Source organism: Nothobranchius furzeri, chromosome 1, assembly GCF_043380555.1.
Source record: "Nothobranchius furzeri strain GRZ-AD chromosome 1, NfurGRZ-RIMD1, whole genome shotgun sequence".
NCBI classification, from domain to species: domain Eukaryota; kingdom Metazoa; phylum Chordata; class Actinopteri; order Cyprinodontiformes; family Nothobranchiidae; genus Nothobranchius; species Nothobranchius furzeri.
Window position 1 is genome coordinate 42084062 of NC_091741.1, and position 27201 is coordinate 42111262.

Consider the following 27201-nt stretch of genomic DNA (forward strand, 5'->3'; position numbering starts at 1 on the left):
AAGGGCTTTCAGTCATGGAGAAATTCTGTGTATGAACTAAAAGAGGTGAGAGAGGAGTGCGGCGTGTGTGTCAAGGCGTATAGCTGCTGCAGGCCTTTTCTCCAAATGACAGCAGAAGATTGGCTCGTCCCCCGTTTACCTTCCCAGTTAGCTTAAGGACAGCGTTCATGCTGGCCTTTTTTTTTTTTTTTTTAGATTAGCATCCCAGGAGACTCGTGATATTTTCCAGACAGGGTGGCTTCTGAACTGTCACAAGCAGTTACAACAACACACATTTCCATTGGACTGTAAGTGCTGTCGAGGGCTATTTTAATCTCCTCCGACTTGCTTCATGTTGTGTTTATCTAACAGGTTTTGGGGTTGAACGTGAGCTCCACCGTGCTGCTCAGCAGCACGTCAGAGACCGAACACGACGCCGAGTTGAAGTGGAGTGGAGTGAAGTCTGCATTTGCATAGCAGCGGAAATATCAATGAGCAGATCCGTAGATAACGGGGAGTCGCTGGGCAGAGGGCACCTTACAGTGACTTTCCTTTAGTGCTGCAGATAATTTGCTGTAGATCGCTGTGAGAGTAGTTTCTGCAAAGTGGAATCTCAAAAGGTCAGAAAGAATCTGTCAAGACTTGAGATAATCCATCAGGAGCGGAAAGAAGATGAAGCAAATATTACTTTATCTCTCACTTCCTGTCATGGAACAGTTTTAAACTAAGATCTTATTTTGAGAAAAGAGACAGATTTCTTTGTCAGCTCTAGGGGATACTTTTACATGCATTAGATGCACTAGGAAATCACACAGAAAACAACTGAATCTCTAATGTTTGATATCAGGTGGAGCAATGTAGCTGGACAGCTTGTTTTCGACACTCACACATGAACTCACACCGGACAGGACATGGGAAGAAAAGGAAATGACACTCGACTACAGCCAGAAAACCTTGGCTCAGAATTTGTAAACTTGCCTATGTTAGAGCCATTTTTTTGTTTGCTGAGGTCCATCAACAATATCAGCCATCTTGGGTTAAAGGTCAAAGGTCACTGAGACACAATGTGTTTACATGTGCATCCAAGTCAATCTAAAGTAAACTGGTAGCCATTTTATCCTAGTTTAGGTGCACGTTAGAAAACCAAACTCTCAAAGGAAGTCTGTTCCACTCCGGTACATTAGGGAGCAACACGCGCCCTTTTATGTCGGCATTCTTCCGATTAGCTTGTAGCAACTCAAATAGTAAACTAACACAGGTTGGAGTGAAGCAGATGAAGTTTAAACAGGATATGCACGACAGCCAAAGGAACAACCAAAATGCTGCAGCACTGCTTGATCGGGAAGTGCTGTACTGTGTGAGGCTGTTACAAGTGTTACCGCGTGATGATGAAGACCGCTTCCACTGTCTCGTTAATTCCGGGTACCGGTACCGGCTCGGCCGAACCGTTTACATGCAGATGGTTTCAGGTACCTATCGCATTATCTGAGTGCACATGTTTAGAGCTGGTTCGCCTTCAGTGAGACTAAGGAGTTAACATAATTCAAAACAGTTTCTTAGGGCAATATTTAAGTTTTCTGATGCGCACGTGCATGTCAAATTTCTCCTCAACCCCTATAGCCTACTGGCCTGACCAGCCAGCCCCGTGTTTCCGTATGGGAAGCAATGGGGCTGGGAACTCTCCTGTTCAAATAACCCCACCCCCTGAGAATTCTAACCGAGCCAATCAGCGCTGAGTAGTGTACGTCACACGCCACAACGCCAAGTTTGTCATAAACATAGCGACTGAAGTGGAGCTTGCTGCGGCTCTTTCCTCTGTTATAAATGACTTGAATGTCTTTAAAACCACAACAAGCAAAAGCGCTAACAACCTTTCTTCTAGAAAGATGTTTGCGCCGTCGCCATTTTTGACTACAGCTAAAAACAACAACAGCGTTACACAGTACAGTCTGCCTTTTTTCTGACTGGTTATTTTTGAGCTGGCTAGTCCCGCCCCTCATGTGCCTGTCTACCTGTGAGCAGCCAGACTAGTTCTCTTCATAGAATTAAACACAGGACGGTTCTGGCAGGCCAGGCTATAGCTTACATTAGCCACAGAAAAGAAAAAGACAGGGAAATGATTGGGTTGACAAAAGCCAGACTCTTCAAAATCACAGAGTAAATTTGCATTCATGGCTTCTCCCACCTTGGATTTTGATTATGGAAGTCTGTGTTGATTTTGTGGCCAGGAGAGATCAGAATGCTTCTCGGCTAGTAACAGCAAACTGTTAGCATTAGCAACTCCACAACATAGCGGAACACGTCTGGGCCTGAGATATTTGAGATAAAACATCATTGTTGCATTTTTTTCCCAAAAAAGAAAAGCAAACCAAAGGAAGCAGAAAGGTTGTGTTATTGTTGGCCAATCAGAGTCATTAATGTTCACGATATGCAAATAGTTAACCCACTCCTCTGAAAATCCTCTACGCTCCGAAACGAGACCTTCTTGTCCCACAGAAAATGCCTCACAAGATGTCCATTCATGCTAAACCAAAGCTAATTCATTGAAACAACAAATGAATGGGATCTTTATGGAACTTTTCCACCACTCAGCAGGGCTCATCATGGCAGAGCGGCTCCCGTTCAAACAGAGCGAGGTGATCTTTATGTGACACAAAAACATGGCAACGATTTAAACATTCTACTCAGTCTGTGGCTTTTGTCAGACTAATAATTAGTAGGTGTCCTCATAATACATTCAGTGGTTAATGAGGTATTTGCCTATAACAACACATTATCAACCATCTTCTTTTTGTCTATCAGTGTCGGACAACAAACATGCATGAAAATACCGTATGGTTAAGCTCATCACACGACCACCCCGCAGCCTCTCAGGGGAACCAGAGTAGTTGACTCTACAGATGAAAGCATGGTTTTTTTTTTTGTCTTCAACCTGCTTGAATGTCATTTCCTGCTTATTAACTCTCCATTAATGCATCATACTTCCTACCCACTTGACAAACGTGCTTGAGAGGGGTCTGGCTCTTAGAGGCTGTGTCACACCTGCACAGGAGAGATTTTAACTCTAATTACATCCTCTCAGGCAGAAAGCTATTGTCTAACTTTAGATGAATGTCCGCTGGGATGTAATTTCCTAAAGAGTTAGGACTCTGTTGCTTAATCACGATTTTGCAGTGTTGCTGTATCTCGGTGACCCTGGAAATGTTGTTTATAAAGCACAACTTTTTCTTTAGGTCCCAAGAAAGACACGTCTGGGGTTGGATTCAAGATTAGGATGTTACCTAAACCTTCTTCCAGCTTTAGGTAGAGAGAGCAAGCTCAGACAGACAAGCTGTGTTGTCATTAAACTGTTGAGTCAAGCAGAGGTTGCTATCTGGAGCACTACTTTCGAGGATAGTACACCAACTGGAAGGCTAAAGGTCCTCGTTACAGCACGTGTGGATCATGACTTGTGGCCTTTTCATGAATACACCATCCTTCCTCCCCACTGAATCATCCCCATAACACAACTGGAAGTGTATTTGCTTGGATTAAATCTGGACAATCATCTGCTGTCTGATAAACCGACCAAAATGCATTTTTACATTTATTGAAAACCAAAATAAGACGATTTGAATGAATTTTGAAAAGCTTCCCAACTCCGGCATTTTGAGACTGTGCATCATTATCCTGATATTTATACAACACAACTAATCTCTATTCCTGACGGCCAGGATGTTGTTCTTCACTTGAGGGCAAGGAGGTGAAAGGCTCGGGCACAGGGCAGGGGAGCAAGAGGAAGTGAAGGTTTGCCAACTCACGGAGCATTCTAAAGAACCTGACAAAACGTATGAGGAAGAACAACGCTAGCCTTGAAATCTAGACAGTTGCCGAATTAAAAATGATTGGTTTGGTCTAGCCACACTCCATTAGAGCCTTGGCAGGCCCAACCAGTCTGGTGGCATGCCAATCACAGCTCTCTGTTGGTTTGGTGGGCAAGATGTTACTGAGACTGATCGAAACTAAAGTCCGAGTCATGCGTCTTCGTCTGTGTGGAGACACGCAACGCCATTATCCGTCCTTGCGTAGGGGCCCCAGCAGGCACGCAAGTATGTACGGAGTCGAGCCCACTTTTCTTAACACCCGTCGAACGAGACAGAGAACGCATGCTTGTGATTGGTCGGTCCAGAAACCTGAGATCGCTTATGTCATGATGCCATTTCCTTTAAGTTTGTCAACAGTGCCGGAGTCGTGTGGGAAGTCGTGTGGTGAAGAAGTAAGCAGATATGGACCAGTTCGAGGAACGTCTAGTAGAAGAAGTGCGAAATCCAACCCAATCAAACTTCTCTTTCTCGTGTTGCTTGCCATTTTTCAGACTGCAGAAGCGATTTCCAAGGAAAGGAAATAGTAAGTCACTATACTGCTACCTACGCTACGCCCTCTGTTGTTCTGGTGGAGAATTGCTTTGAAACACCCCTTTAGCAAACGGGGAAGTATGAGAGCAAAACGCTTCCATCAATCCGTGCGTGTCTGTCCCTTGTGGAGCTGACGCAGAAGCATGACTCAGGCTTAAGAAGGTGTCGGCTTGATTGAAATGGCACTGGCATCAACTGTAGACTATTTAGACTTGAGTCAAGAGCAGATAGAGATACTTACGTATTTTTTTCTAAATAAAGAACTTATTTGCTTCTTTTTCAATTATGCGTGGTGGACTGCTCCATCCGTAGCAGTCAGTATGTCACGTTGTCCATTGTCCAATTGTATGATGAGACAATTTGAATGACAACCGTAGGTTCTGCCCCACAACTGAGCTCTGTTTATGGGTGATGGCCAGACGGTATATACACATATATAGGATGGCTTACCAGGCTAGAGAAAAGCAGTTCTGAAGTGGTAAATCCATGGCGAATTTATACTGAGAGAGGTGGTTGATGACTGGACGTAGAAGCGCTGACATCAACAAGGAACAGTGGGTGAAACCTGGGGCTGGTGCAAATGCATCTAGAGGAAATTACAGATACCCATTTTCCCCTCATACATCTGACGGATGGAAGCCAGTCCCAACTGCATCTAAAGATTTCATTTAGAAGCCTACTTTTATGATGGTGGTAGAAACCTGGAGCTTGGATAAAACCAGTCAAAAGGAAACAGAATTTCTCCAGAGAGACACTGGGCTCACCAATCGTAGAATCGCTGCTCTTTGAGGGTTAAAATAAGCAGTTCCTCTGCCCTGGATGGCTCCAGGGTATTGAATCTCCTCCCAGGCTGACAATGTGAAAGATACTTTAGCAAGTTTGCTAAAGGAATTATATTTCATTCCTAGACAGGAAGCTACCCGGTGTGACACCGACGCAGCTCAAGTTGGTGGCTGGGGAAGAGTCTACACGATCCTTTACCCACTAAATGACTGGAAATGGATTAATTGTTTTGAGTTTTCTCCTTGTAAATATTTACCAGGGATTACGGACATTTCCCAGGATCTGGAATTTCCAGGGAACGAGCCTCCGGAAATGAATGCAAATTTGTAATTATCCTCCAGCCCAACGTTCAGATTGTTTAACCATGCTCCATCGGAGCACAGTGATGGGTGGAATATTGGTTTGGTACAAAGACTCTATCTGCTTTGATGATCAGACCAGCTTTCATTTCCTGCTAAGCAACCCCCCCCCCCCCCCACACACACACACACACCCTCTCAAAAAAATCTCGTAAACCTTTGGTGTTTCGTTTCCCCTCTAGTTTTGTTTTTGTTTTTTGCTTGGATTCCTAGCTGAGCGACGTCCCTGCCAGAGAACAATTTAGGAGCACTGAGGATGACATGAAACAATATTTTTTTCCAAAAAGGAACCAAACATCAAAGGAGAGCCAAGAATGAGTCAGAATATTACGTTCAAGGATAAAAATACTCTCTCGCCGCACACTTTTAGCCCAAAAACCTGAAAATGCCTTTTTTAAATTTAAAAAAGTAGGCCGTTGTAGCTCTGACTTTGCAAGTAACAATTAATCATTTGGTTTTATCACTTCTATCGATCAAATACTAAAATGAAATTCACTGAAAGGTGTGCTGGAATGAAGGATCACCCTAGTTATACTACGGCACAGAGTCTCTCTGCATTCCAGTCATGCTCACATTCAAACAGCAAGTAAATGAAGGCCTTACCCTGCACACTCGTGTGGAGAAGGCCAGTGATGAAAATGCATGTAATCATTGAAATCGGGGGGGAAGGGGGGCAAATGCTCCAAGCTTTACCTGATCAGTTGTGAACGATGGGCTCCTGGAGTCTGGACACCAGGAGGCGGAGAGACTGCCACTACTTTCTGGAAGCAACGTTTCTTCTTTTCTGTCTGCGCTCGGAGCTACAGCGTGAGATAGCTGAGTACAGTAAATCAGGCGTCTTCTGCACAAACGCATTGCTGCTAGTTGGATTGATTTTGTGCTCATCTGGATGGAGGGAGGACAGAAGTTGTGGTGGACATGGTGACGTTGGCCTTCTCTGTTTCCCCAAGGGCACGAGCAATTTTCAGCTCTAGTGAGCCAACACCAGGAATACCCGACACAGGACAACATTCCAGCTCATTATGCACGTCCTGTGGTGACCACTGAATTGTCACTTTTTCATTTCACACAAAAAGAAAATGGGAAAATTTGGGATTACTGTATCCACCACTTCAAATTCAATTCAATAATTGTTGAAACCTTTCTCAGTGGCCTAGTGGTAGAGCGTCCGCCCTGATACTGGGAGATCAGGGGTTCGATTCCTGGTCGGGTCATACCAAAGACTTTGAAAAAATGGGACCCAATGCCTCCCTGCTTGACACTCAGCATTAAGGGGTTGGATTGGGGGGTTAAACAACCAAATAGTTCCCGAGCACGGCTGTGTCTGCAGCTCACCGCTCCCCCAGGGGATGGGTCAAATGCGGAGAACAAATTTCGCACACACACCTGTGTGTGTGACAACTAATGGGACTTTAACTTTAACTTTAAGATGCACAAAACAAACAACCTCTGACTTCAACTACACAGGATGCATTATGATATCAATGCCAAAAAATTATGTGAATATTCATTTAACTTGGAATAATGAGAGCTCTGATTGTGCCCTGTCAGGTGCAAACACACCAACTACACTTCTGCTGAAACTTGCAAGTGAGCTCCATGATTGATAGCTATGCTAAGCGTGCCACTGCTGTTCTCCCCAGGTGATGGCAATTTCACTACAGCTCAGCAGGCATCAGTCCCAGTTTCTTTTATTTATTTATTTATTTATTTTACCAGTCAAAGCTGTGTGAAGTTGCTGTTCTTTCCCTAAAAACTACAACATAATAGTTGCAGAAAGCAAAATGGTTGAAATGGCAGACAGACGGGAAAAACGGGACATAACTGGGTTTTGATAAAAACAGGAGTTTCTGCTGCAGAATGTTGACAGTATGAGCTCTAAAACAAAGTCTGTGTCCCCTAAAGACCTTTCTTTTGGACATTTATCCACAAAAATTAGCATCTTTACAGCTTTTGTTGGGTTGTGGCAGAGATTCCAGGTGTGGGACGAGGCTTAGCAGCAGGAGGTGGACAAAGAGCAGCTAAGGGAGTGAAGCACTTCTACTGTGCCATGGCTGTCTGTACTGATCCGCTATATTTCTCTAATCCACGTGGCTCAAGCGAGCCACAAGAGTGTCCCATTTGTATTGTCTGTGTTTTTGAATGTAAAATCAGTAGACTTATACATTTTATGGGGATTTGGCCAGCTTAGCTCCATGCCTAATGCAATGATTAGGGATTTCTGGAGCCACAGATAAGTGGATGTTCACTAGTTACTCAGAAAGTATGCTCATGGTTGAAGACCGTATGTCAAAATGGCAAAAGTCTTGGACAAGACACTGGTAAAGCTGCACAAGTGACACTTGTAACACTTTAACTTTGTTAAGGGGGCATTATGGAAGTTTGACAGCCAAAACATGTATAGAAATAATAAATGTCTTCTTCATACATTCTCCTGCAATGCCCTGGTCCTGTAGAATGAGCCCTGGCATTTTTACTGTGATTGCCTGTTTTTCTGTAAAATCACAGAAAAAGAGAGATGCTCGGGTCGAGCAGGCTGCTTCATGCGCGTTCACGCTCAGGCATAGCCCGTAGCATTTGCTATCAGTAGCTTTAGCAGCAGAGAGTGAGGTAGTGCCAACTCAGCCACTTTGTCGCTGTTCCTAACGCCTAGTGATGAACCTAGCTACATTTCTGAGGACCCTTAGCTACTCTCTGTAGAACTTTCTTCTAGATATTTCCTACAAATTAGCAACAAAATAGCCATTTTCGCTCCGAACCGTTCTTTGAACGTTGTTTCAGCTGTCATCAAGGATATAAATGTTACAGATACAAGAGATTTCACTGGTGCTTTAGCTCACCTAGTACGACGTCGGACTCTCGTGCAGAAGACTTGGGTTCAATTCTGGATGTGAACATAGTTTATTTAGAGTTTCTTTTTTACATTAATGGTATGTTTTTTTTTACAGTAAGATGCCCACATTTTTTTGAGACTTGCCGAACGGCATTGAATTCACAGATAAAAAGATGTGGGTTCAACTTTCATTTTGGAACAATTTTTCAAGCAAGGGAAGGAAATGATCTGAGCATGCAGGAGGACTGACCCATCATAATTCTTTGTCGGCTGTGCTGAAGAGAAAGCTACAGAACCAAATTATTGCATTAATTAGCTGCGCGTTCTCCTGTCCTCCGGGCCACACACACACACACACACACACGGACCTGACTGTCTCAGCTGTTATTTTCGTTAAGGAGTGTGCATGTACATCATGCGCGCCTCGTGCACGAGCCTACTATTGAAGCTCCCGTTACGCTTTTGGCCTGAGAGGCAATTGCGAGCATAAAAATTCAAAACTCCATAAAGTCCCTTTAAATGATCATCAACACAGCTCTGTAACCAAATGTGTTAGCATCAATCTTGCATTAAATGTGTCTATTGGCTGTAAGTGTTTACAAAACGCGTCTGTGAGAGTTTCCGTTGAGCCTTGAAAAATTGGAAATGTTTCTTACAAATCTGCAAATCAATATTGCAGTTTGTGAAATGCACCTTTTTTCAAAGTAATGACAAGTAGTTGCACTGGTTGAGGACTTGTCTTTAAATCTTCGATTTAATGAATTAGACACCGAGACATTGAGAGCAGCCAGTCGATGTGGTTCGGGCATCTAGTTAGGATGCCTCCTGGATGTGACTAATATGCAAATTTGGTAACACTTTAGTTTAGGGAACACAAATTAACCATTAATTAGCTGCCAATTAATATGCATGTTAGTGGACTGCTAAGTCTGAACAAGTCATTATTAAGTACTTTTTAACAGCTTATTACTAATGCTGTAATTGTAACATTAACAGGCCATAAATTATGAGTTTTATCAAAATAAGCCATTCATAATGGTTTGTTAACTCAAAGTTAATGGTTTGTTGCTCATTAACGCACATGCCAGTTAGCTCAAATCAATGTGTGGCTTTTAAAGAAGTAATTCAAGAGGAACATATTATTGCCTTTGAGTGGCTAATTAATACTAAACTACTAGTAATTAGGTATGAACAAAATCTGACTTTAGAATGGGGAACATATTCTTGCTTACGAGTGGTTAATTGATTGTTGTTTAGGCTCTATTAAAATGTGGAGTTTGGTGTTTATTTATGTAATACCAGAACATAATATTTTTGGTGATTAACTATTCCCCTTGAATTACTTCTCTAAAAGCCACATATTGATTTGAGCTAATTAGCATGTGTGTTAATTAGCAACAAACCCTTTAAGTTAAACCATTATGAATGACTTATTTTGACAGAACTTTTAATTTATGACCTGTTAATATTAGAATTACAGCATTTGTAAAAAGCACCTAATAATAGCTTAATAGTGACTAATTCAGACTTAGTAGTCCACTAATAAGCATGTTAATTGGCAGCTAATTAATGGTTAATTTGTGTTCCCTAAACTAAAGTGTAACAGCAAATTCTAACATTTTTATGGTCACGTCACAAGACACAATCACAAGCAAACTGACATTTGTGCAAATTTCTTAAAGTGTCTGTTAGTCAGAAAGTGTTGATTGTGTCTCCGTTTCCAGTTAACCCCAGTTTTTAGTTGCCCACTCCCAAAGATGTCTATTTCATCCATCTTCGGCCTCTAATCTTGGGTCAGGTCAGGGGGCAGCAGCCTTAGTCGAGAGGCCCAGACTTCCCTCTCCCCAGCCACTTGGGCCAGCTCTTCCGGGGGAATTCCAAGGCGTTCCCTGACCAGCTGTGAAACATAGTCCCTCCAACGTGCCTTGGGCCTCCCTGTAGGTCTCCTCCCAGTTGGACGTGCCTGAAAAACCTCACCACGGCGGCGTCCAGGAGGGATCCTAATCAGATCCCCAAGCCACCTCAACTGGCTCCTCTCAATGCGGAGGAGCAGCGGGTCTAATCGGAGCCCCTCCCAAATGACCGAGTTTCTCTCTATCTCTAAGGGAGAGCCCACCCACCCTGTGGAGAAAACTAATTTCGGCCGCTTGAATCTGCAATCTTGTTCTTTCAGTCTCCACCCAAAGCTCGTGACCATAGGTGAGGGTAGGAGCGTAGATCGAGTGGTAAATCGAGCTGGCTCAGCTCTCAAATGGGTGACCTTTTTCTCCCGCAACGGTGCCCCTTTCTTCAGCTCTCCCAACCAATTTGGACAAAATAGTCTAACTGGAACACTTGCAAATATTATAAAATATTGTCATCCTAAATGTACTCTTGCATCTCTTATTGGTCTTAAAATAACAAAATCTTTTCACTAATCTGGACCAAAATCAGTAACTGGATAATATTTACAGCAAGTTTTGAATTTACAACAGCTCTCAAAAATGACTTCAGGAGTTTCGAGTGAGCTGAAGACACTGAGCAGTCAGGGACATGACTAAAATTTCAAAGGCCTTTGTGTCATCTGCCACTGAGCAGCACTTCATAAACCGGAGGGCTCTGCAACACAAGCATGCGTTTAAGGTTAGAAGTGAGCTAGCAGGTCACTTGGAAATTAAAGGAATATTATATATTTTAATAATAATACAATTTTCAACAGTAAGCTGTAAAATGGAACTTTGATGATAAAATGTCAGCATTTGTTTAGTGAATGATTCCCTTTAATGTTTTAGTCTCCCCTCTCCTTTTATGATGGAACTCTTCGTAATACGGTTTTCTTTTAAAGGGTGAACGCACACCTTAAAAAGGAGTAGGAATATACTAAATAAATGAACAGTTATTTAAGCTCTGAGCTAATTATTAGGTGTTATGTGGAATATCACACCCACAGTGGATGAGTGGACACGTGTAGAAAAATGTACTGCTAATATAACCAGACATGCTTCTGCTGTGTTGCGTCACTATGGACATTAAACATTAGTCAATGAGACATGCTCATATTGGGCTAAAGAGTTCTCTAGATTAGCTTCATGGTCAACAGCTCCTTTCTAAAATATTTAACTGTATTAGAAACTTCATTATTTTCAATGTGCTCCTCCTTGAACCGTCACCTTATCGTGGTGGAGGAGTTTGAGTGCCCTAATGATCCTAGGAGCTATGTTGTCTGGGGCACTTAGTGCCCCTGGTAGGGTCTCCCATGACAAATTGGTCTTAGGTGAAGGGTGAGACAAAGAACGGTTCGAAGGATCTTTCATGGCGGTTAAAACGAAGAGTCGGAGTACCCGGCCCGGAGGGTTACCGGGGTCCCACCCTGGAGCCAGGCCTGGGGTTGGGGCCCGTGAGCGAGCGCCTGGTGGCCGGGCTTTCGCCCATGGGGCCCGGCCGGGCCCAGCCCGAACCGGATACATGGGCTCGTCCAACTGTGGACCCACCACCCGCAGGAGGAACATGAAGGGTCCGGTGCAATGCGAATCGGGTGGCAGACCAAGGCGGGAGCCTTGGCGGTCCAATCCCCGGACAAGAAAACTAGTTTTTGGGACATGGAACGTCACCTCGCTGGCGGGGAAGGAGCCGGAGCTTGTGGCAGAGGTTGAGCGGTACCGGCTAGATATAGTCGGACTCACCTCGACACATTGCATTGGCTCTGGAACCCGAGACCTGGAGAGGGGTTGGACACTCTACTTTGCTGGAGTTGCTCCGGGTGAGAGGCGGAGGGCTGGGGTTGGCTTTTTGTTAGCCCCGAGACTCTCTGCCTGTGTGTTGGGGTTTACCCCGGGGGACAAGAGGGTAGCTTCCTTGCGCCTTCGGGTCGGGGAACGGGTCCTGACTGTTGTTTGTGCTTATGGGCCAAATATCAGTTCAGAGTACCCACCCTTTTTGGAGTCCCTGGGACGAGTGCTAGATAGTGCTCCATCAGGGGACTCCATTGTCCTGCTGGGGGACTTCAATGCTCACGTGGGCAATGACAGCTTGACCTGGAGGGGTGTGATTGGGAGGAACGGCCCACCTAATCTGAACTCGAGCGGTGTTTTGTTATTGGACTTCTGTGCAAGCCGCAGTTTGGCCATAACGAACACCATGTTCGAACATAAGGATGCCCACCGGTACACTTGGTACCAGGGCAGCCTAGGTCACAGGTCGATGATAGATTTTGTAGTCGTATCATCTGACCTGCGGCCGTATGTTTTGGACACCCGAGTGAAGAGAGAGGCGGAGCTGTCAACTGATCACCACCTGGTGGTGAGTTGGATCAGATGGCAAGGGAACATGCCGCGTAGACCTGGCAGACCCAAACGCATAGTGAGGGTCTGCTGGGAACGCCTGGCAGAAGAACCTGTCAAGACGGTCTTCAACTCCCACCTCCGGCAGAGCTTTGACCACGTCCCGAGAGCAGTGGGGGACATTGAGTCCGAGTGGGCCTTGTTCCACTCTGCGATTGTCGAGGCGGCTGTTGCTAGCTGTGGTCGTAAGGTGGCCGGTGCCAGTCGTGGTGGCAACCCCCGTACCCGCTGGTGGACACCAGAGGTTCGGGGAGCCGTCAGGCTGAAGAAGGAGGCCTACAGGGCGTGGCTGGTCTGTGGGTCTCCGGAGGCAGCAGACAGGTACCGGATAGCCAAGCGGGGTGCAGCAGTGGCAGTTGCCGAGGCAAAATCTCGGGTGTGGGAGGAGTTTGGTGAGGCCATGGAGAAAGACTATCGATCGGCTCCAAAGAGGTTCTGGCAAACTGTCCGGCGCCTCAGGAGAGGAAGGCAGCAACTCGCTCACACTGTTTACAGTGGGGATGGGGAGCTGCTGACGTCAACTGAGGCTATAGTCGGACGGTGGAAGGAATACTTTGAGGAGCTCCTCAATCCCACCAATGCGCATTCCGAGGAGGAACCAGAGCTGGGAAGCCTGGGGATGGACTGTCCGATCTCGGGGGCAGAAGTTGCTGAGGTAGTCAAACAACTACACAGCGGCGGAGCCCCGGGGGCGGATGAGGTTCGTCCTGGGTATCTCAAGGCTATGGATGTTGTAGGGCTGTAATGGTTGACACGTCTCTACAACATTGCGTGGTCATCGGGGGCAGTTCCTAGGGAGTGGCAGACCGGGGTGATGGTCCCCATCTTTAAGAAGGGTGACCTGAGGGTGTGTTCCAACTATAGGGGGATCACACTCCTCAGCCTCCCTGGAAAGGTCTACGCCAAGGTACTGGAGAGGAGGGTCCGATCGATAGTTGAATCTCAGATAGAGGAGGAGCAATGTGGTTTTCGTCCTGGCCGTGGAACTGTGGACCAGCTCTATACCCTTGCAAGGGTGATGGAGGGGGCATGGGAGTTTGCCCAACCAATCCACATGTGCTTTGTGGATTTGGAGAAGGCTTATGACCGTGTCCCCAGGGGCACCCTGTGGGGGACGCTCCAGGATTATGGGGTGGGTGGCTTTCTGTTAAGGGCCATTCAGTCCCTTTACCAGAGGAGCGTGAGTTTGGTCCGCATAGCCGGTAGTAAGTCGGACCTGTTCCCAGTGAGGGTTGGACTCCGCCAGGGCTGCCCTTTGTCACCGGTTCTGTTCATCACTTTTATGGACAGAATTTCTAGACGCAGCCGTGGTGTGGAGTGTGTCGAGTTTGGTAGCAGGAGAATCTCGTCTCTGCTTTTTGCGGATGATGTGGTCCTCCTAGCTTCATCCAGCTCTGACCTTCAGCTCTTGCTGGGTAGGTTCGCGGCCGAATGTGAAGCGGCTGGGATGAGGATCAGCACCTCCAAATCTGAGACCATGGTTCTCGACCGGAAAAGGGTGGCTTGCCACCTCCGGGTCGGGGGAGAGGTCCTACCTCAAGTGAAGGAGTTTAAGTATCTCGGGGTCTTGTTCACGAGTGAGGGTAGGAGGGATCGGGAGATCGACAGGCGGATTGGTTCGGCGTCTGCAGTGATGCGGACACTGAGCCGATCTGTCGTGGGGAAGAGGGAGCTGAGCCAGAAAGCCAGGCTCTCGATTTACCGGTCGATCTACGTCCCAATCCTCACCTATGGTCATGAGCTTTGGGTAATGACCGAAAGAACGAGATCGCGGATACAAGCGGCCGAAATGAGTTTCCTCCGTAGGGTGGCCGGGCTCAGCCTTAGAGATAGGGTGAGGAGCTCGGACATTCGGGAGGGACTCGGAGTAGAACCGCTGCTCCTCCGGATCGAAAGGAGCCAGTTGAGGTGGTTTGGGCATCTGGTCAGGATGCCTCCTGGACGCCTCCCCGGGGAGGTGTTTCGGGCATGTCCTGCCGGCAGAAGGCCCCCGGGTCGACCCAGGACACGTTGGAGAGGTTACATCTCCAATCTGGTCCGGGAACGCCTTGGGGTCCTGCCGGAGGAGCTGGTGGACAAGGCCGGGGAGAGGACGGCCTGGAGCTCCCTAATTGGTATGCTGCCCCCGCGACCTGGACCCGGATAAGCGGAGGAAGACGAAGACGAAGTGATGAATCTTTTTTTGGACTTTGATGCTTTGGATCACTTCGATCATGACCTGCAGAGTGGATTTGCAGTGATCTTACGGGTGTACAGCATTTAAGGTTGTTTTTAGCATGTGGTGTTTGATTTGAAGGTGACAACAGGGCCAAAGAAGGCAGAAATAAGGTGAGGACTAAAAATGGGGATAAACAAAAAAGGTCATAAAGGAGAAAAAAAAATACTCCAAGCAAATTCTAAACTAATAACCAGCGTAAATGGGAAAACACATACAGGCTAAATGTAGAATGTGGGAATAAAGCAATGTAACGGAATGAAATGACTGTTTCCCCCTCTCCTCTGCACAGAACTAGTCTGCATGAGATATGGCCTCAAGGTCTCACGCATTTGCTTCTAACCTGCTTCTTTTCAGCTCAACAGAAGAATGAAAAATGGACTCTCTCCTTTTAATAAATCAAAGAACTCTATTTTAATAAGCTAATCACGCAAAGTGTTAGTCAATAAATCAGATGTGACCAATCTGTGAAATAAAAATATTAATTACTTTATTATAATCCTATAGAATATGATGAGTAATATGACTTTAAAAGCTTCACTAGGATTGATCTCACGTAGCGTTAAAAGGCATGACACATTGTTTTCACTGATCCATTCAGAATCTGCCAGATCTGACGGAGGCGTGGTTTTGATGGTGTTTGGTAAATTTGTCAACTTTTCATTTGACGCCATTTGTCGGTCTACATACCCTGAGCGGAAGTCCCCGTCTAGATCAGGAGGTGTAAAGGTCGAGCTTGACCTTTATGGAGCTGGAGCCCGTAGAAGCAGCCGCGGCAGCCGACCACCCGTCTTGAGATACTCCCGGGTCACGACAATTTTGTTGGCGTCTGGTGAGACCCAAACCTGGGTCTTGATGGTTCATCTTTTATTCTGAAAGGAACCGTTGCAGCAGTTGGAACAGCAACAGATTTTATCCAGCTTGTCGTTAGTTCTAAGCGTTCTAGAGAAGTGTCGGAGTGGCCAATCCGTAACTTTCCTCTTCAGCCGAAAGAACCAAGGGTTTAAATATGCTGGGAGGGTGGGTACTGAAGCAAGCAGCAGCCGCTAGGTTACAGATTACTAGATTACAGGAACAGGTGAGTGAAGAGCTGAACTAACTGAGGAGCTGCAATCGCAAATGACTAAATAACCACTGAAGTCAGAAGATGCATTTACACTGAAACAAAGACTCCCAGAAACAACAAAAGTAGCTGCACTTAAGAAAGGCGATTACAGTGTTTTTGTAGATTTATCAAAAGCGTGTGATGCTATTAACAATGACATTCTACTCATTAAAGTGCTACGTTCACTACAGGCTTGTCACTAGAGGGTTTCCTTGCTGATAAAACAGCACAGACCTGTAGAGGTTGTGTTTTGTGCTGGTTTAGCTGGTGGACCAGCATCCTGTCACCAGCATGCCAGGCTAGAGTAGCATACCGGCACCAAAACACAACATATGACGGTTTTGTCGGCAGAAATGTTATTTCTCTGGAAGAGAACGGTATGTTCATGTAAGCAACTATATATCATCCTATAAACACATACATCTCTTAATGTTTTTTTAATTCTGTACATAAATGCATTTTTTGTGTTTATTCTTAAATTATATTTAAAAAATCACTTTAAATCAATGGCATTAGAAAGGTAGAGGAATATAGATTAATTCATGCTTTTTGTTTGTAATTACAGTTGATTCTGCTCCCGTTTATATTGTTTTTCACTCTTTTTGTTCTAGTTTTTTTTTTGCTTGTTTATTCAACTCTTTCTTACAGAAGAATATTGCATATGGCTAAAAATATAAAAAAACACATTTTTTTCTGATTTAATAATAATAATATTAATGCATTGAACTTATATAGCGCTTTTCTAGACACCCAAAGACGCTTTTCACACTCTCACATTCACACTCTGCTAGTGATGGTAAGCTACTTGTAGCCACAGCCGCCCTGGGGAGGTCTGACAGAGGCGAGGCTGCCATTTGGCGCCGTCGGCCCCTCTGACCACCACTAACACAGGTAAGTTGGGTGAAATGTCTTGCCCAAGGACACAACAGCAGGATACCCCTGGCAGGAGCTGGAATCGAACCCATGACCCTCCGATCATGAGGCAACTCGCTCTACCACCTGAGCTACTGCTGCCCCAAAAACAAGATAGTTTACAAAAAAATGAAAAGATAATAATCTCTGCTGTGGTAATGATGCTCTCTGGCATTATTGAGCTTCTAATAGAGGAACTAAACCATGTCTCGTAAAAGTGATCTTGTTAATTGGAAAAAAAATTCTGTAAAAAATATCTCATTAATTTGGAAAAACAGATTTTTTTATTTTGTTGTGGCTATTTGCAATACACTTTTGATCTACTTTTGTGTATATTACATTTTTAGTCTTTGTTTTTATTTTTTATTTGAAAACACCTTTGTTTGTGTCTTTTAGGTTCCATCTGAGTAGGAGGTGGCAACAAAACTCCAAATGCCATGGATGTGTTCAATTTCACGTACTGGAATGCCTCTGAAGGCAATGGGACAGAAGTTGTGGAAGAGAGCGAAAGCCCCTACAAGACTGTGGAGGTAGTGTTCATCGTGTTGGTGGCCGGTTCCCTCAGTTTGGTCACAATCATCGGCAATATCCTGGTCATGCTTTCCATCAAGGTCAACCGGAACCTTCAGACTGTCAACAACTATTTTTTATTCAGCCTGGCATGTGCTGACTTAATTATTGGACTCTGCTCCATGAACTTGTACACAGTTTATATAGTAATAGGCTACTGGCCCCTGGGGCCAGTGGTGTGCGACCTGTGGCTAGCCTTGGACTATGTTGTCAGCAATGCCTCTGTCATGAATCTTCTCATTATAAGCTTTGACAGATACTTCTGCGTCACCAAGCCCCTCAGCTACCCCGTAAAGAGGACCACCAAGATGGCAGGAATGATGATCGCTGCTGCCTGGGTTCTTTCTTTCATCCTCTGGGCACCTGCTATTCTCTTCTGGCAGTTTATTGTTGGTGGGCGGACAGTACCTGAGAAGGAGTGCTACATCCAGTTCTTTTCCAATGCTGCTGTCACTTTTGGAACAGCCATCGCCGCCTTTTACCTGCCTGTCATTATCATGATTCAGCTTTACTGGCAGATCTCCAGAGCGAGCAAAAGCCGTGTGAAGAAGGACAACCGAAAGCCATCTGGAGCCAATCCAGAACCTCTTTCGCCTGGCCAAAGGAGAGAGAGCACTCCAAAACCCAACAATAACAATGTACCAAGGGAAGACACGGAGCATTCCCAGAACCAGGATGTGGATAATGGGGCCAATCAGCATGACGGAAAACTGCAGAACGGCAAAGGTCCTTCCTCCTCCAATGCTGAGATCAAAAACGAGGGTGACAGTGTGCAAAGGGAGAACTGTGCTCCTGCAGAGGAGAAAGAGAGCTCAAATGACTCCACATCTGTGAGTGCGGCCGCTTCCAATCCGAAAGACGAAGAACCAGCACCAGCTACAGCCAACTCCAATGCTGAGCCAAGCCAGCAACTTCCACGTCAGCGGGCCAAGGCAGGGAGCTCCAAGCTGACCTGCATCAAGATCAAAACCAAGTCACCCAAAGGGGACTATTACACACCCTCGAACGCCACCGTCGAGATTGTCCCGAGCGCGGAGCGGCAGAACCACGTTGCAAGAAAGATTGTGAAGATGACCAAACAGCCTCCCAACAAGAAGAAGAAAGGGGCGCCGTCACGGGAGAAAAAAGTCACCCGCACCATCATGGCCATCCTGGTAGCTTTCGTGGCCACCTGGACTCCATACAATGTGATGGTGCTTATTAACACGTTTTGCTCCAGCTGCATCCCCAACACAGTGTGGACTATTGGTTACTGGCTGTGCTACATAAACAGCACCATCAATCCAGCCTGCTACGCTCTGTGCAACGCCACCTTCAAAAAGACATTCAAACATCTCCTTCTCTGCCAATATAAAAATATTAGGTCAGCCAGATAAGTACAAGCCCCCATGGCGGAGGCACTGAAGTATGAGTAGCATATTTGAGTCGTCTGTGTGTGCGTTTGTCTATGTGTGTGTGTTGGCGTGCATGAGTGGAGGGGGGAACGAGTGTGGGTGCGTGTGTGTGTGTTTGAATGTGTGTTTGTCATACATGCGTGAGTGTTTCTGCGAAAGAGGTTGACTTGAATGAAAAAAAGTGTCCATTTTGAAATCACTTTCTGATTATATTATTAGTTTTCCAATTTCTCTCAATAACCAGTTGTAGCACTTTACACTTGTTTAACTGAAGCGAGTTGCATTAGGAGACGTTGTGCAGATGCAGCACAGAAAAGGAAGGTTGTGCAAAACAAGACGTCTTCAGAGTGGTGACCATATGAGATGATGCACAGAAAATACCTGGAACGACGCGGAGTTGATTTAGGAAGGATCTCAGATAGAAAGCAAGAAGGAGGTCTGCGCTTTAAGGAAGATGGGAATTTTTCTAAATGGGAAAATAGGGCTGACTGAGTTTACAAACTTTGCAAGTTTGAAGTTCAGAGAAGATATTTGTAGATATTTGTACATAAAAGTGTGTATTCTACTTGTGTGTGCGCATGTGGGTCTGTGCTGGCTCTGTGTTTGTGTGCACGCCCACATGTGGACCTCAGCTTGCCTTTTTGTTTGCGTGCGCTCATTGTCTCGGCTCTTCCAACCAGCAACATGTAGAACAAATTGGGGCGTAGCCTTTGATAACCCTAACCCCCATCCAGACTGGTCGCCATAGCAGCTAACAAAGAGCCCGGGAAACAGCTCGCACCACATTTATGGAACAAAGTTGCACTAGTGATACAACGATTTCTAAAAGATTTGGCTTTGAAAGATGATTCAGCATAAAAAGTGTTGTTTCTTTCAAATGTGTGTCATCATTTCAAATCAGATGTGAGGAACGTTAGTGTTGTGTTTGTCAGGGCATCCTTATTGATGTTTAGACTAATATTAATACAAACCTATAACTGTATAAAATTCATCCTAAATCCTTAAATCATCTCATTCGTTGACTCCTAGTTTAATTATCTTATATGCTATAAAATGTACGAGCACGAGTTTCAAACATTTTCTAATTGAAGTTCAACACATTCAGCACAGTTTCTGAACATGCTCTAGACTAATCACTAGTAATCTCTATCTCTTTAACCCTTTGATGCATAATGATCACTACAGTGGACAGGTACTCAAAATTGTCATTTATTTATTTTTGCTATTAAGCGCAGCTGTTGAAGACTTTATTGCATTTGAGCCCCTCCATTTGGACTTCAGTAAGTCAAGCCAACATATTTCATGCTCAGAATGCACGCTGTCCACTGAGGTGGACATGTAATAGATTACTAGTAAATTATAAAATTTTACGAAAAATATTTGTTGAAATTTGTTTCTTTCACACCTAAAGATGAATGAAAAAAATTGCTAAAAAAATCATGGTTGAAGATTTCATAATTCATGCATCGAAGGGTTAACAGGATTAGTACATTCCCTTAAGAATCTCGATACATGCGCTTTGCTCTAGTACTATACTTTAAGTACTATTTGTGGCAAGTGCCAATTTTACCACAGTAGTATTAATAATAAAGTAGAAAATTATTTAATTGTCTAATAAAATACACAATTAACCTGTCATTTTAGTTTAAAAATATTTTAACTATTATTTTGGGGCATTAATAAAATTGGAAAATGTTTATATGTTTATAGAATTTCCCAGCTGGTATAAAATATCTATTCATTAGAGGTCAACTTCACTAAAATACATTTTTCTTTATTTATTATTTCTGATTATAATTGGGTACTCTAAGTTTTTCATGTAGGCTGAACATGAAAATAGTCTCCTACACCTTCTCCTGCATTAGCTTCTGATACAAAATAGATGGTGAAACTCTAGGATCTGAAGATCTACGTCACACTGTCACTTAACTTTATGGACTTGCCCATCTTGGCTCACGACGAGGGTGGCTGTTGTTGGTTTAGTGTTCAGGAAACAGCAGAGAACGCCTCGCTAGTACAAGCTAACTGCTAGCATTAGCACATGTATTTGTGGTGATAAAACATCGTTACAAAGAGTCAGTGGTATAGTCCTGTTGCTGTTATCCAATCAGAAGCGAGATGTCCAAAATATTAGGAAATAACCCTGCAAACAGTCAACATCGCATGGACGTGCAGATCATGTCTATGTTGAGTCTGTTGGTCCAGACCGCATCTGTAGGACGTCCAAACTAGGTCTTTGCACAGTGGGACGACTCCTGAAGCTACTTTAACCTCTAGGTAAATCTAAGTAAAGTTGACCTTTAAAACTCCCAAATTCATTTGAATTACTAAAAATTAACTAGTTTGGTCAGATTTATTTAATTTTTGTTCTAGCTGGATGAGAAGGTACCACTCAAACATGCAGTTGCAGTTAGTCTAGTGTAGCACGGAGATTAGAAATCCCTGGAAAATGATCCACTCGCCCACCTTTTAAAATCCACATGCAAATGCTTAGTAAAAAACACATTTTCTGTGTTCTCAGAGTCTCTGTGTAAATACCTGTCACGTACCGTTGCAAACAAACGTAACTCATGAAACAACGAACAAACCAGACGTCGTCTGAAAGAAGATAAAATGGGATGGGATCGTTCGGTCACACTTTCATTTGTGATCCTCCACAGACCTCGTCACTTCAGCTCTTACTGCTGACAGGATGTCAGGTGTGGATTTTTGCGGCAGCTATTAAGATATTTATGTTTGCTGTCAACTTGTTCGCCACTGCAAAGACGACTCCTACTCAGTGAGTGAAACAGGAGGTTGGAGCTCAGAGCTGTCCTGTTTATAATGTCTGTGGGATGGCATTTTGCTGTGTTCGTGTGTGTGTGTGTGTGTGTGTGTGTGTGTGTGTGTGTGTGTGTGTGTGTGTGTGTGTGTGTGTGTGTGTGTGTGTGTGTGTGTGTGTGTGTGTGTGTGTGTGTGTGTGTAAATGCTGATGTGTGATTGTGCACTCCAAGAGTGGAGTTTACTTCTGATCACAGGTCACCGCCTCGTGATTTCAAAAGGGCTATTTGCGTGCTTGTTGTACCTCACCTTCCTTTTGTCCTCATTATGAGTTTAAAATCATCATTGTTCAATTGGAAGTAATGATTTGTGTTTGTTTCAGCAGCAGAAGTGGGTTTTCATGCACATCAACCATCCTTTCTGCCTATTAGACAAGTCTCAGTTACATTAACATAGCTAGCTAGTTGGAGTGATGAATATGCAGCAGCATTTGCCATCAGGAGGTTGCCACATAGGCTGGTAGGGGGGCTTTGCAAAGATTTACGCCTGCACAGAATAGCTCCTTAAGGCTGTCGGCTTTAAAGAGAGATCTGGGGCAGATCCTGTAATGAAAACTCACCATGAGGCTGATCAGATTATGGGCTGATGTGGAACACCTACAATTGAGATTAAAAACTGCCCATTACACACTCAGCTTGTGCTTGCATGCCACACCCCCATGTCCCACTTACTGTATTGTTCTACTCATTCCTTATCTGGGCAGAGTTCTTATAAGGTCATGCTTGAAACATAAATATCACATGTACATTTGTGTACCTTGCTTTGTTTTTCATTAACATTTACAGTTTCATGCTCCAAATCTCACCTCACTATGAAACAGCACTGACGTGCAGAGCTAGTGCAGAGCAAACAGTCATATTTTTGTATTCAAAAAGCACATTTATCCTCTGACCTTACTGGCTGGAGGAGGAAATGAAGTCCTGACCTGGAATTATTGCTTTCTGAACTTTACAGCGGATAGAGGCAGGGACGCTTTGCGCTTTTGTTTGTGCTACGAGTGAAATTTTGAAGTAATTGACTTTTGAATCCAGGCAAGACGTTACATTTTTTTGTGTGTTTAAGCTAATGGAAAGGTAAATAGGGCATTGATTTCCATTTTAGCTCACATTTAGCCTTATCCTAGCTACTGACTATTTTTTAAATCATTTTGATATTTTGTTTATTTGAATGCTAAAAACACAACGATAAGAATTACTATCAAAATGCCAAAGGCGCTTTGGAGAAGCCGCTCAAACTTCCTAAGTTATACTGTTGGCTGTGTGCTGCAAATGGCAAGCCCCCATGATAGTTCAAAGAACAATTGCATGCAACAATTTAAAATGAGAAATTCCATTTACATCTGCAAAGTTTGTTTAGAGGTTAATCGCAGTCGATGCTTCTCAAATATGATGGATTTGTCATAATAAAGTTTTTAGTTCAGTTTGCTCTTGGGTCATTTCTACCCCATCAGTCATGACAAAAATGTTTTCAACCTGAATAGATAATCTACACAAAGTATCAAGAAATCAACTATTAACTCATTCAATGCCATTGACGACTAAAGTCGTCATTTTAGATCCAACCGTTCACTGCCAATGACGACTAAAGTCGTCATTTGCATTTTTTTACTGTTTGAGCATTGGAACGAGTCCCCGCGCTGATAGAACAAGCATCTCAGCCCTGAAGCCGATCTTCATCCGCATACGTCACAGATCACATGATCAGGAAGCAGACCATCCATGTGTTTGGAGATCGTTTTGGGCCGTTCCTGTAAAAAAAGTGAGGCGCGAACCGGAGAAGCATCTGCCGATCACAATTCAACAACGGATTATGAAAGAACGGATAATGCTCGAAACACGCGGCTTCTTCCTGATGTAAGAGGTGAGTCTCCTCTTTGTTTTGGTTGTTTTGGCATCGACATCATGCTAGCGCGCAACGTTCTGTGACTCTTAAAAAAACAGTAAAAATGGTGAGAAACGCTGGCAGCGAAGGCCGTTAGCGATCAGGAAACGGCTGGCGGTGAAAGAGTTAAAACAAATGCACAAATAGAGAATATGACAAGGATCTGAAAAAAACATCCAGGTCAAGAGTCTGTAATATACATGCAAAGGAAATAATAAACAAGATGTAGTGGTTAGTAAACAACACAGGTGTGGTCATTCATGAACAAAGCAGGCGTGACAACTAATACACAACAGGCGGGTTTGGAGATTAATAAATGAGAAGCAGATATAGTAAACATTGACACAGATGTGTTGTTAATCTTTAAAAACAGGACTGATTATAGGAAGTTGTGTTATGTAAACTACAAGCAGATGTGGTGATTAACAAACTTGGGAGACATGGAATTTAACAACCAATTAACATGTAGCAATTAACAGAGGAGAAATGTGCCATTGGTAAACAAGAAACAGGTGTGGGAACGAACAAGGAAGACACAGGTGTGGTGATTAACAAAGGAGAAACAGGTGTGGTGATTAATGACGGAGAAAGGTGTGACCATTCTTGAACAAGAAGCAGATGTGGGAAAGAGCAAACAAGAAACAGGTGTGGAAAAAAGACAAAACAGTTTGTGGTGTTTGGCAAATGAGGAACATTTGTGTACATGAACAAAGCAGAGACAGACAAATGAACAAACAAGAAACAGGTGTGGGGAAAAAACTAAACAGGTGTGGTGATTAACAAACGAGGGACATTTGTGTACATGAACAAAGCAGAAACATACGACTGGACAAACAAGAAACAGGTGTGGATACAAACAAACTAAACAGGTGTGGTGATTAACAAACGAGGGACATTTGTGTACATGAACAAAGCAGAAACATACGAATGGACAAACAAGAAACAGGTGTGGATACAAACAAACAAAACAAGTGTGGTGATTGACAAACGAGGAGCATTTGTGTACATGAACAAAGCAGAAACGGGTATGCAAAAGAACAAACAAGAAGCAAGTGCAGAAACAAACAAAGATGAAACAGGTGTGATTGATGAGGTTGATGATTAGATGAGGTTTGCTTGGAGTTTCAGTTACAGTAATCTCCAACACCAGATAAAGAACTTTTCTTGATTTATCAACAATTTGACCTTTTTCTTTATTGTTCAACTTCTTTACCTTTACATTAAAAAGTGGCATCTGCTTGCTTCCATTTAGGGTAAAAGTAAATAAGCGTTTTGACCAGGAATACCTGCAGGATCCCCAAATGTGGATTGAATGAAGTGGTAAAACAACATTCAGTGAAATGTTAGCTATGTGATAATGTGATACTTTAACCAATGTGAAACTTTGTTTGCATCGGGAAACAAATAACAGTGTGCCCTTTTGAAATGTTCCCCAGATGTTTAGTATATAATATTACAATCCTTTGCATTTGCTTTTTAAATATAGAATTTAAAAGTGGATGTGACTAAAATAGGAATGTTTCTGCCAGGGGTCAGGTCTCTGTGAGTTCAGCATCCAGATATCAGTCACATGTCCAAGTGGAGCCGCGTCTGTCTGACATCTGTCACACATCCCAGAAGAAAGTAAAAAGCCTTCTAAAAACATCTGACTAATCTTTGCCAAGCTGTTGTTTGATGGATACCAGCAGGGCAGTAAGTGGGTCGCAGCTCAAGCGGCAGTTCAGGGGTCAGTCTGAGCAGCTGCCTGGATGTTTGATAGAGGGCAAATGCAGTTTATCACCTGATGGAGGGGGACGGGGGGTGCTTAATTCAGGGACCAGTGTTCTCATGCACCGATTCACCCAGAAGGAGGAAAACAAAAAAAGGCACTCTTGTATCTGATTTGGCAGAGTTCAGGCTCATGGCAGAACAAGAGAGTGTTGTTGGTGACAACGGAAGAGTGCAGCTGCATGGGCGGATCCATCTGACGACCCCATGGCGAGCTCTGTACATGTGAAACAGACGAGGATGCTTTTGTCGCTGTCATTACAAGAAAACAGACAAGTACATGGGCGGTGAATGCTGTCTGTTAGAGACTAGATCCAAGACGATCACACAGCAGGTGGTCTGTGTTTGGAGAAGCTGCTCTAGGAAGGTCAGCCAGGAATTCCAACATCCCAGATGAAACCTCCTGCCTGGCATAAACACAGTGTGATACAACACCCACACTCCTGCACCTTTTATTGTCTCATTCTGCTGTCGTGCAAACAGAAAGCATCATTTCCCTGCTCATTGATCACGACCTTAACATTTCACGGGTCCATTCCGACGCTCATCCATCCAACAGGACTAAAACAAACGTAGTCACTGTGATAATCATCAGATCGTACCGTGCCGTGAGAGCTAGAAGGGCTCCTGTTCACACGGCTTCTATCAAAGGGCTACGCTCCTTTTATGGAGGACAGGTAATGTTTTATCAGACGCGACGTGAATTGGAAGGTTTCTCCGGCTCCAAGCTGAAAACGCAGCACTTTGTCTATATCGCTGGATTGTACGGAGCAGTTTGACGTGCCTTATTCAGAATGTGAGAAACAAATTGCTCTTTTAACCTAAAATTCCCGGTGTGTATTTAAAGTGGCGGCGCTGGGAAAGGCACGTATTAAATGTGGTGTACGTTAGGGTTAGGGAGGCTTGCTATCCAGTCTTCCAAAATGTTTTGTTTTCTTCAGCTCTGAGCTTCAAATATTCCTACTTTAGCGGCCTGATTGCGGTGGAAATGAGAAGTTTTGACTGAAATCTCTGAAGTGATTTCCTCAATGCCTTTGGAACCATTTATCATAAACAGAAGACTGTCGCAGCAGTGACAAATTTTAAGTAACGCCATGGTGAAACAGCGGGTTGTTTCTGTTCATTTCTCATTCTGTGTGTGCATGTGTGCATGTGTGTGTGTGTGTGTGTGTGTGTGTGTGTGTGTGTGTGTGTGTGTGTGTGTGTGTGTGTGTGTGTGTGTGTGTGTGTGTGTGTGTGTGTGTCCATCCACATTTGTCAGATGGACAATGCTGTGTCTGTCATCATTCGGATCAGTGCTGTCAATAGTTTTAAAGTGTGTGGGTGCATGTAGCTTTCTTTTTTTTTGCTCTTTCATTCCCTAAAATGACACAAAATCATCAAATTGACCAACTTCTAGCAATTTTCTGCAAAGATGCCCCCCCAATTCCTGCACATGTTTCCCACATTTCTCTTTATGTAGTCAGAATTCTTCCAAAGACTCACCTAGACACAGCTCTCTGTGCCACTGGAACACATGTCAGTACATGAAATTGTACATTTTCTATCATGTTTTGTAAATCTGTGTCAATTTTCATTGTACAGAGTGTAAACGTAGTGATGCACAGTATATTATAACCAGTGTACAGCCAGAGTTTCTTTTTACTTGTTTGAAAATGTAACCTGTGGATATTATGGATCATGAAAGTGTCAGACAGAAAGTATAACTGTGTGTGTGTTTCTGGGGTTTAGGATTTGCAAAGAACCGGATTCTTGCAAAAAAATGAAGGAAAATAAAAAGACTCGATCCCAATCCCCCCCCCCCCCCCCCCCCCACACACACACACACACACATTGAATGCAGAAGTCCTGGAGATTTGTAAAATGACTT

The 27201-nt window shown here is 44.0% G+C and overlaps 1 protein-coding gene across 1 annotated transcript in view; it reads left to right on the plus strand.

Annotated features, from left to right (window-relative positions):
• The window catches only part of chrm2a (cholinergic receptor, muscarinic 2a), a 72504-nt gene extending 53523 nt beyond the window's left edge, over nt 1-18981 (plus strand). Inside the window, exon 2 of the mRNA XM_070548069.1 lies at nt 17296-18981. Coding sequence (XP_070404170.1) covers nt 17337-18845 — 1509 coding nt within the window. The 5' untranslated portion in view covers nt 17296-17336 and the 3' untranslated portion in view covers nt 18846-18981. The remainder of the gene's footprint in view (nt 1-17295) is intronic.
• The last annotated feature ends 8220 nt before the right edge of the window (nt 18982-27201 follow it).